This window comes from Xenopus tropicalis, chromosome 5, assembly GCF_000004195.4.
Source record: "Xenopus tropicalis strain Nigerian chromosome 5, UCB_Xtro_10.0, whole genome shotgun sequence".
Classification (NCBI taxonomy): Eukaryota; Metazoa; Chordata; class Amphibia; order Anura; family Pipidae; genus Xenopus; species Xenopus tropicalis.
The window spans coordinates 129,842,801-129,854,753 of NC_030681.2; the positions used below are offsets into that span (position 1 = coordinate 129,842,801).

An 11,953-nucleotide genomic window follows, 5' to 3' on the forward strand; every position below is an offset into this window, starting at 1 on the left:
ACTGCTGGAAGCTCCAGCAGGTTGTAACATAGTAAGTTACTGTAGGTTGAAAAAAGACATACGTCCATCAAGTTCAACCTTAATGCCTATATATAACCTGCCTCACTGCTAGTTAGGAAGGCAAAAAAAACCCCATCTGAAGCCTCTCTAATCTGCCACAGAGGGGACAAATTCCTTCCTGACTCCAAGATGGCAATCGGACCTTTCCCTGGATCAACTTGTACTAAGAGCTATTGCCCATAACCCTGTATTCCCTCACTTGCTAAAAAGCCATCCAACCCCTTCTTGAAGCTATCTAATGTACAACTGATTCAGGGAGGGAATTCCACAACTTCACAGCTCTCACAATAAAAAATCCTTTCCAAATATATAAATGGAACCTCCTTTCTTCTAATCGGAATAGGTGGCCTTGTGTTGGTTGCAAAGACCTACTGGTAAATAAAGCATTAGAGAGATTATTATATGATCCTCTTATATATTTATACATAGTTATCATATCACCCCCTTAAGCGCCTCTTCTCCGGTGTAAACAACCCTAACTTGCCCAGTCTTTCTTTATAACTGAGACTACCCATACCCTTTACCAGCTTAGTTGCCCTCTCTAATTCAATAATGTTCCAAGACAAAAGTACCATTGCCATTAGGCATAGAGTGTTTCCCTGCTTCTTCCTAAAATAAAGCTGCACCAAGTACCTCCTACTATGGGTTTGGTATCTCTTTATTTGTTCACCTGTTTTCTTTGAAGTGAAACTCTATCACCTTAAACCCCTTAGCCCAATCTACTGTAGATACCTGTACACATATGAACAAACATACACACACACATGTATCCATATGCATGTACTTGCATAAAACTAACTGTAGCCCTAGATATTTTGTCTGTTCAAGAATATATCTAATACCTAGTGAAGGTTTGGGTCTTTTGTTAATTTCTGTGTATAAAAGATCTCCCACCATTTTACTATAATTCTCTTAAATGTATTTTGCTGTCTCCTCTTTGTAAAAACCTCTTATCAAGGAAAACTTTATTGGATAAATAAAAACAACAGACAAGTCTGACACAAACAGCCCCTCCCACACAATAGATTTACTCAGATAAATTTTATTTTCTTTTTGGCCAAAAGTGAATACCTCTAAAGCAAGCCATACACACACAAATATAATAGTCACGTATGAAAATTATCGGGACATTTTGTACTATCAGTCACTTGTTATTTTTATAGATTTAGGGCTCTGGCACACGGGGAGATTAGTCGCCCGCGACAAAACTCCCTGTTCACAGGTGACTAATCTCCCCGAGTTGTCATGACCCGCCATCCCACCGGCGAACATGTAAGTCGCCGGCGGGATGGCACACGCGCCGCCGCGTGTGCCATCCCACCGGCGACTTACATTCTCGCCGGTGGGATGGCAGGGGAAGGCAACTCGGGGAGATTAATCGCCCACGAACAGGGAGTTTTGTCGCAGGCGACTAATCTCCCCGTGTGCCAGAGCCCTTATCCTACAATCTGAATATTGATTTTAGATTGTTGCATTTAAACGTACGATCGGTATCTGAACATTTGTCAGAAGAAGACTAAGAGAGGGGGGGAAAAAGATAAGACTAAGGGGAAAAGATAAGGGGGAAAAGACTAAGATCTGAACGTGTTTCGTTGCCTTTAGTAACTCCACTTCCCTCCAAGTTTCCCTCTATTTTACATGTACATGGAGTAAAAGCAAACCATCCCAAGTTTGCCCACTCGGACATATAAATGCAAAAAACATTAAAAGAAAAAGAAACCCCACAAGCATCTAACAAAAGAAAACAAACAATTCTCTTGCCAAATAATACAAGAAAGATTAACCAAACCTGAATGCAGGTTTGGTCCCGGATTAGCGAAGATCATACTTGCGCATCATAAATATATATAAATATATATATTTTCTCTAGTGGTGTGTGACTTGCAATATACCTATTGCCTATAGCAATGCTGTCCAGCTTATTACATGTAGAAGGCCAAATATATGTCATACAGCATGTTGGAAGGCCAGATTAAATCAAAAGACGATGTCATACAGCGAAGTCTATGGAGCTTTCAAGCAGACTAGGCCATAAAAATACTTTGGAGAGCCAAATACGGCCCGTGGGCCCCCAGTTGGGACATACCTGGCCTACAGGTATTCTGACAGTACAGCCCCAAAAATGGGATGGCCCAGGGTGAGTCCTGTTCTCCCTGACCATGGCCAGGTATGCCCTATCACACCTTGGTAAGGCACCAAACTTCACCCCAACAATTTACTGTACCTTGGAAAATGGGCTATTTGATTGGATGGTTACTGAGAGGGGAAATGTAGGTATTTGACCAGATCAGCCAGTAAATCACCAGCTAGGGCCAGGGCAGGAATTACAAATTTATTGACAATGTACCTGCTGATAAATTTGTAATACTCTATAAATTCCTTGTTTCCCTGACCCTCTCCGCTGCCAGATTACCCCTTCTAAGGATAAACCTGCAAATTTATCAAATATCCAGAAGGATCATCAGCAGTTTGATGCTTTCCACACTTATCAAAACCCTCCTGACTGTCACTTTGTCAGAATGTGCTTTTTGCTTACTATGTTGTTAAATGAGCGCAGCTGATTCCACACAATGGATTCCTTAGGCTAGTGTCACATGGGGCATACTGCTGCTGTATCTATTATACCAGACAAACAAATGAAACACATTTTTATACATTGTGGGAATCATGGCATCTGAAGCTTCTGATCTCCACATTGGTGTGCTTTGCCATCTCTTTCCAGAGCAGAGCAACATCAGAACAATTCTCTGTTTTCCTTCTGAACATCTCTCTCATCTCCTACTGTACAGTTACAGAAACTGCCCAGCAGGTGGCAGATGGTGTTAAAAAATCCATTATATTGGCAGTTAATAAAAACTTAAATAGCTCTGAAACCTATCAGTATGCAAGTACTGAAAAAATGCTTAGAAAAGCAACCCAAGGTATTTACCTTTTTAGGGCTCTGACACACGGGAAGATTAGTCGCCTGCGACAAATCTCCCTGTTCGCGGGCGACTAATCTCCCCGAATTGCCATCCCACCAGCGAAAATGTAAGTTGCCGGTGGGATGGCACACAATGCAAAGGCGATTTCGGCAAATCGCCGAAGTTGCCTCGCGAGGCATTTTCGGTGATTTGCCAAAATCGCGCCGCCGCGTGTGCCATCCCACGGATTATCCACGGGCGACTAATCTCCCAGTGTGCCAGAGCCCTTAAAGGTTTACATATCCTTTAAGTAAATGGTAAAGTAAAAGTGTGGCTGAGCCATCTCAAGAAACACACAAGAAGGAGCCCAGCTGATAATAGCAGAGTTTATTTAGATAAGTTAAACAGAGATTGCAGCTTACCAAACAGATACAAAGTTTAAGAGCTGGCTGTGCAAAAACAGGAGATTTGTTTTCTTTTTTTTGCTGCCACTTTTGCCTGTAACACTTACAGTTGTTGCTAGAACTGGCAGTGAGAACCTGAGGTCATCTTGAAGGGTTAAAAAATAAGCAGCTTATTCCAGTTGCCTTCCCACCCACTCAATTCCATTTGCTCCCATAAGACCTAGCACGACATGGCCACTCTGACGGCAAATAAGTTAGCAAGAAGGGTTTTCTCCTCTATTACAGGGTTAACTGACAAACACTGACACTTGTCCCTTTTACGAGTGGTCCCTTTATTTTGTACATGAGAAAATGAAGAAATAAAAGCAAGTTATCTGCCATTGTAAAGAGCATCTCAGTCTGAGAATAAATAATGAACTTCAAGCTAATGGCACAAGGGGCTGCCTGCCCCTCTTCACCTACTGGGGCTTCCCATTTTCCATGCACAGCAACCACAGGACATAAAACCGATAGAGTCTTGGCAGCTATCCGTATTGTGCATGACCCACAGGAAGACATGTCTTGTTCTATTATTGTGTTTCTGACACACATACCAGTGTGCACAAAGTTGTAATCTGCCAAATTATCATAAATGTCTAAAACGTGAATTGTATATTATGTGCGTATCTGTAAAACTGTAATTCTGTGCCTTGTTATGCTTTATAAATGGCCCTCAGTGTATAGGTCCTACAACTGTTGTGCACTCAACACACTGAAAAGCACAAAGGGAGTAACAAATACACCCATACATATGCCCTTACGTCTGCCAGTTGCAAACGACAACCCCAAAATCGCTTCATTGCCATCACATATCAAGAACCATTCCGAAATTTGTAACAGTTCAGTAAAAAGGGGGAAACAGAACAAAACAACCAAAATAAGTAAAGGAACAAGCACAATGTTTATGATCCTTCTGGCCTGATTACACACACTAATAAATATAGTGGCTGATTAGAAGATGAAGATGTATCTTTCCCTTGTACTGAAGGTGAAGCAGCTCTGCCACCCAGAAAATCAGCAGCACCATGATATTAAATAAAGCGGACAGCTGGTAGCTAGAGTCCCCCTGCACGTGCTGCCACAGACCAATGCACTACGAAGAGACTAAAAGCACAGAAGTAGGAATGTAACACATAAGAAAACAAATATATATATATTTAGCTAGCTATAGACACCACCTTCCAATGTTACCAAAACAGCACAGTATGTTTCTTAATGAGGATTTTCATAAACGCCATTTCTGATGAGTAGCAACTGCAGAAGGTCCAACTTGCAATAACATGATAACCTGTCAGTACAGACACCTACAGTCTGTAATGGGCAGTGGGTGCCTGGAGCTTAGAGAAGTAATATTATAGCTGAACAGGCAGGCTTCCAGTAGGCTTGATACATCTAAATAGCAGCACTGGCTTCTCTATGTGTCGGGCAGGACTTTATCTTATGTACTGTAGGCAGAACCGGGCTTAGCTGCCACAAGATTTTAGAATGCCGACTCGGGCCTGTCAGAAGTGAGCACTGGCTCCAAACAAGGCAAAGTGAAGCCAGAACCAGATAGACTCAAATGCACATTACTGCTGTATTGCTGCTCAGTGCTACATTGTATAGAGAGTGTTACAGAATTTCTATTCATGCAAGGCTGGTGTTTGGTGATAAACACTTGTTTATGGCTTTCTGGCACAGTGTACAGCCCAGGCTAGTGATGGCTTCTTCTTTGTTACTCAGAACATTCATGCAGCGGAACTGCTTTATCCCCTGCCCAATAGAAAGGACAATAGGTATGATATGATAGTGCCTTTACAAGGAGAATATGTCACCATGCATAACAAATACAGGAATAAATAGATTTAGCAAGCATTAAATTCATAAAGTGGACATTTTACTACCAATTCAAGCAATGATATCGCACCATACAGAAATACAGTGCAGTGCACTATAGCCCACCTTATCACAATATTTATAGATCCCCCCTTTGATTATAAATTAACTCAATATTAGGCGAGGAATGGCTTTATTTATATGTTATGCAGTTTACACGCAAACACCAAATTAAGGGGAAAAACCTGCACATTGGAATTTGCTAATTTACTGATACTTTTGGACAAATTCATAAGCAGTCTTCATTTCACTTAAAACTGTAATTTAGTCAGTGTTTTGTAGCAGCATCATTCACAGGGTTATGGGATGCATGTTAAGACAACGCTGTGTCAAAAAGTTTGTTCATTCCTACAAGCAACACTATTTTATATTTTTAGTAACCAAAATTAAATATAAATAGCTGAATTTACAGTTATATTATCTGTGCAGAGTTACCCTAAGTTTGATTTTGACCATACCATCTGGGTCTTATATGCATATAGGCATGTGTATTGCCTCTTGGCATGGGGGACAGAAGGAGGCAGTCTCCAGCGACCATCCTGCAACTCCACTAGATGACAGTCAGTCTGCTGCTTATTGGCTGTAGATGGTGCCTCGAGAGGAGGCACAGCTTCCATATTTTTCTCAGACAAATTGGTCCCCAAAAAACATAGTACTATTATGTGGCCATCTGCATGAACTGATCAGATGGATAACCATGAGGTTTTTACACTTGATCCCAAAATAATTACTCACACCTTACAATGGTCACTTTTCACTAAAACGGATATCATTTGAGAGTACTCTGATGGATTTTGGGCTGTGGCAAAATAAAACTAGACAAGAATTAAAGAGTAGCAGAAAAGCAGGAATCGCTCTTATGTTTGCCATAGCCTCTAAAGTCAATAGTTCTCTGACTCTTTAGATCAAGCCCCTGCTTACCTCATAACAAGGTTATAAATATAGGAAAACATTGATTTATCAGCCATTCAGCTGTAGTTTGATGATACTGATGATAGGACATAAAATAAAGTTCTACTATAATGCTCAACCTAACCGATCTTCAAGATGAGTTTCAGGTCTACCTGACAGCAAATATGCATCCTCCCCAGATTTTACCTTCATTGGCAACCATTTCCTGGTTAACAGATTTAACAAAAATAGTGTTGACTTTACTAAATTTGTTGGAGTGAAGATTTAACTGTATTACTTTCAGGTCTGACAAGTAATAACTGGTATTGTTGCATGCCAAATTTGCAGAGGGACCAATTTTATCTGATTGGAATCAGAATACAGAATATCTGCAAAAAGAATAAAAAATGTTATATATATATATATAAATAAAAAGTGATTCTTAATATGATGTTGAAAGAACAGAACCAGAATGACAGATTTAGCCAGTCCCACACGTACCCACAGCGTCAATGCTTTCTCAAGTATAACCCTGCTCTGTTAAAAAGTTGTTGGATCCCACCTAAAAACAACTGCATAAATAAAAGCACAACAATAAAACTTGGCCCAGGCATGCCCAGATTCCAAGCATTCCAAATTAAAAAAAATCAAGATTAAAAACAATTGGTAGACTCCGAGCTCCTCTGAAACTAGGAGGCCGGGAGAGTCCAAAGCACTGATCTCTGCATCGGAACTGACCCCGGCAGTGTAATACTATTTCTTTGCACAACCATCAAACCAACACAAAAACACAGACAACACTGGGGATACAAATAAAAGCAAAGAGACCCTTAATCTCCATTCACATTGTAGCATCCCCAGTTGGATATCCTTAGCACGCCACCAGGGGATAAGTTCAAAAGTCTTCCAGGATGCAGAACAAGAAGGGTCCTGTGATATATGCCTTATATCCTTTGAATATCCTCCTAATGGGTGATGCTTCCTGCTAAGTCACATGCATAATGCACCCCCTTGGTTTAATCCACAGTTGTTTCTAGTAGTTTAGTTACCCATCCAGTGGTTTGCCTAGGTACACCAAAGTCACTTCTGTGTTCCCATATACTGCAGATACTGCTGGGTATAAGCAGGTCTTTGGCAGTCCCCGAAAAGCCACCCCCAAAAATTCATAGCCACGTTCAAATGCCAAGGTTTTGTCTTCCATGTCCAAGATCACTCTAATCCTTTCACCTATCTGTGGAAAGAAGAAAAGGTCAGAATGTTAGAATGTTTCGGCAATCTTTTTAATGACTCTTTTCTTATTCAAATGAAAAACATTTAAAGATCCTTAAAAGATCCTTAAAAGGAACAGTAACACCAAGAAATGAAATTGTTTCAAAGTAATTCAAGTATAAATGTCATGTTGCCTTGCACTGGTCAAAGTTGCGTGTTTGCTTCAGAAACCCTGCTATAGTTTGTATAAATACCCTGCTGTGTAACCATGGGGGCAGCCATTCAAGCTTGAAAAAAAGAAGAAAAGGCACAGGGTACAAACAGATAAAACATAATTCTAATCTACAGGATTTATCTGTTATCTACTATGTAACCTTTCATTCTCCAGCTTGAGTGGCTGCCCCCATGGTTACACAGCAATGTATTTATATAAACCAGTGCTGTCCAACTTCTACGGTGCCGAGGGCCGGAATTTCTCTAGCATACATAGTGGAGGGCCGCTAATGGAAGCCAGTTTTGACCACTCCCCTTTTTGAAACCACACCCACTTCAAACCACACCTATTTTATCACAATGGTGGTAGCACAGCAAAATCCCAAATGTTTGGTCCTTACTGTGGGGATATCAACCATCATTCATATGTGAAAGAATTATGTCATATTAAGATATACCCTTAAATTCCATATGCCTCCTCCTCCCCTGTGGATAGCAGAGCAACCCCCAGTACATAATTACACACCTATGCTGCCTCTATGTGCCATACTCTGCCTGCCCTACCCTGACTGTGTGTGCCATACTCAGTCAGGGTAGGGCAGGCAGAGTATGGCACACACAGTCAGGGTAGGGCAGGCAGAGTATGGCACATAGAGGCAGCATAGGGAAGGCAGAGTATGGCACACACAGTCAGGATAGGGCAGGCAGAGTATGGCACACAGAGGCAGCATGGGGAAGGCAGAGTATAGCACACACAGGCAGGGTAGGACAGGCAGTGTGTGCCATACTCTGCCTGCCCTACCCTGACTGTGTGTGCCATACTCTGCCTACAGTACCTATGTCTGAGGTGTGAAGAAGTGAACAATGGGAGTGATTACAGCCTGAGCCTGAGGTGTGAACACTGCAGGGGGTGAACAATGCAGGGATTAAAAGGTGTGAAAAACACAGGGGATTACATTTTTAAACAATACAGAGGGATTACAGCCTGAATCTGAGGTGAGAACCATGCAGGGGGCCAGTTAATCACAGTACTGATACCATTTAATGCTTACTCAAAGGTAAGCCATCAAAGCAGCCAGACAGGTGGGGGGCATGCGGCCCGCGGGCCGCCAGTTGGACAGCACTGATATAAACTATAGTAGAGTTTCTAAAGCAAACAGATCAGTGTTGCCAGTGCAGGGCAACAGTATACTTTAGTATAATTCCTTTAAAACACTTTCATATTTTGGTGTTACTGTTCCTTTAATACATTTTAAAGGAGTAGTATGCCCCCTTGTTCGACAATAGTTTTATAAACAGGGGTTTTTGCTGAACATACTTTTGCCTACGGATTCTGTTATTTCTTGCACTAAAACCAAGTAGTGCACATAGTGAAAATAGATGTCCAGCATCCTGTTTCTTTGGAGCAACTGTGGGAAAAGAAAATGGCAATTAAAGTTTCCTCTCAAGGCAACTTCCGCTATTTCGGGGAAATCGTGGCGCCGCGTATGCCATCCCACCGGCAATTAACATTCTCGCCGGTGGGATGGCATTTCGGGGAGATTAGTCGCCTGCGACAAGGGAGATTTGTCACGGGCGACTAATCTCCCCGTGTGCCACAGCCCTAAACCCCCTATATAACTCTTCCTTATCTGTAAACCTAAAACATGTGATGCAGATGAGAAAATGGATAGGAATATTTATACAGAGATCATTATTTTTATTTAACCACTCTAATTATAGGTGGGAGGAGGGAGATGAAGGAAAAAGGTAAAACTAAAACCTTACACAGATGCTCTTTTGGCAAAATAAAAATAGGCATTTATACTATACTTGGATACACATCTTTTACTGCACTATTTTAGCTCAAGCCAAAAAGCACTGCCTTTTAAAAACAATCTGATTAAAATTATGTTCAAGGGGGTAGTTCATCCATACAGAACTTATTTTTGCACAGTCGCACAACTCCTCTATTTTTGAACATTTTCCAGAAATGCAAGTTTTAATAACAAAATAGTTTTGGTTTCCACTCTCATGTTTCTCAGTAGCAAACCAGTGAAAAAAACAATCACCATTCCAGTTGTTTTAAGCCGGCCATACATCATCATCCAAACCTTGTTTTGTAATATATTCGGTGCGTGTATGGCGGCATGAAGAGGCAACCAATATTGCAAAGGCGGATATCAGACGCCTCTTCACTTGGCCAGGTTAAAAGGCGCCCAAGCAAAATCTACATTTAGGGCAGAATCGGCAGAAGGAGGTAGAATTCCTATTGTTTCTTCCTCCATATCTGACAATTCAGCCCTGAATGTCAGTGGAGGGTGGGAACGATCTTTCCTGTGACCAATAGTCGCATGAAAGATGGTTATTGCTACGTGTGTTGCCACCTTTAAACGTCTCACTACTAGACCTGGATGAATGAAAAACGTCAAAGACATCTGATACATCAGTCGACACATTGCTCAGCCCCAACTAATAGTCTGTAACAACCCAATTGTAAAACTGATAATTGCTGCTATTTTTTTTTTTTTAATGCTGCTGAAAACTGTATCAATACTAGAGTATGAGATATAGCAGTTTAGGAAGTTAGAGATCTAGAAAATAAACTAGAAACATTCCTTTTTAAAGCCTAGAAAGGAAAAAAATAAAAATCAATTAAAACTACTACATGGGATATGCTAACAAGTTGAACTACCCTTTTAAAATCATAATTGGATAAACTCACCTGGTATTTTGGGGCATTATTGCACTGGGGGAAGCTACCGTTTACCTCCCCATTATGCAACAAATTGTTATCCACAAGATTCCAGCCCCAGCTTTGGTCATCACTGCCCAGGAGTGCCACATACCCCTGACACTGCATAGGTGCCCGTTTTGTAGCTATTCCTATTACAGCAACTGTTCCCAAAGGGCCTTCCCACCACACTTCCCATGCGTGACGACCTTCACTGAAGCCGATTTTGGTGCGTGCTCCATCTGTACTCTGTGCTATGGGGTTTCGGTGAAGGGTGAAACCATTTTTCTTAATGTAGACATTTCTGGAGCAGTCACTTGAACTGAATCCATGCTGAAAGGCCCGCATCTGCAAGAAATGGCATGTAAAGAAATGCATTTAGACACAAACACAAGCCCCAATATAAGAAATGCACATTAAAGAGGATGTTAACATTGAGACTTTTGTCCACCCAATGGGTCTGCAGTCCCTGCTTAGTACAGCTATTCTAATGAATGAAGAATTAATAATTATCCATGGGAGACCAGACTTAGTAGTTCACCTTAATACCTATAAAATATGTAGGCATCAGTATTGTAAAACCATTTGCCATTATGATATTCCCCTTAAAGTTGGCTGAACACACATATGTTTTACCAAGATTTTCGTACCATAGCGGTTTAGTCAATCCGCCAGTCTGTGCATGTATTGTGTATTGCGGGCCTACAATGCAATTCCAGGAAGTCACGTTTGTACGATTGATGTCTGACAGCTATGTTATATTCAGAATTTCCTCCAATTTAATATTCTTAGGACTATATCCTACAATTTCAATGTGAATGTTAGATTGTTGCATTTAAACTCATGATCGATATCTGAACATTCGTTGGAAGAAGACTAAAATCTGAACGTGTAGGATCTGATTTTAATTCAGATCAGCATTAAGGGGGATGTAAACCCCAAGATAAGTTAAAATCTGTAGCAGCAAAGCATTAAGGGACATATAATACCATTGTATTTACAAATACCCAGCGATTTTTTGTTTAAATAAATGTATATTGGTGATTAGAAAATGAATGTTCTTTCATTAGGCAGAATTATTTAGGCAGCTTTCGATCCCCGGTAAGTGTGCGCACAGGCTCCCCAGAGTATATATAGGAAGAGAGTAAAGCCCAGGCAGGGTATATTATCCATTCATGCGGCAGGGCACAGCAAGCAGGGGAATGGCAGCCCCACCTTTGCCTTGTATGTCGGCAGGTTGCACAGTATGTCGGTTCGCAAGGCTTCCTCGCTGACGATTCTGCCGCACAGACTCCTCCACACTTCACTGTTCTCGTCTCCGTGCAGACAGCGGTACCAGTGCTTACACACCAGGCCGCAGCTGCGCAGGTCAGGCAGGTCCAAATAGGAGAACACCAGTTCGAGCACCCTGCTAGGCAGCCTACCCGAAGCCTGACTCAGCGGCGGCGGCGGAGGAGGAGGAGGTGCTGTTGGAGCCACCGGAGGAGGAGGTGCAGCAGCATTAATAGCTGCTGCCGCCATACCCTCCGTATTCCAGGCAGCGACGCTTCACCGGCCTCCACACAGACACCTCATCAACCAGCGCCGGCTCCGGCCCTATGCATCACGTCATGCCCAGCCAATCAGACTAAGGAGAAGGGGTTCCC

General features: G+C 41.8%; 1 protein-coding gene across 2 annotated transcripts; it reads right to left on the reverse strand.

Annotated features, from left to right (window-relative positions):
• Nucleotides 1-3,335: 3,335 nt before the first annotated feature.
• Nucleotides 3,336-11,950, reverse strand: fbxo45 (F-box protein 45). Of its 2 annotated transcripts, NM_001142120.1 has the most exons (4): nt 11,523-11,935; nt 10,299-10,655; nt 8,913-9,003; nt 3,336-7,403 (listed from the first exon to the last, which is right to left on the reverse strand). In NM_001142120.1, exons 1-4 carry the CDS (start codon nt 11,826-11,828, stop codon nt 7,396-7,398), a joined length of 762 nt encoding a protein of 253 aa, NP_001135592.1. In that variant the 5' UTR covers nt 11,829-11,935; the 3' UTR covers nt 3,336-7,395. The 2 variants fall into 2 exon arrangements, with proteins under 2 accessions (NP_001135592.1, XP_012825639.1); XM_012970185.3 differs by lacking the exon at nt 8,913-9,003 and having other exon boundaries at nt 11,523-11,950.
• Nucleotides 11,951-11,953: the final 3 nt, after the last annotated feature.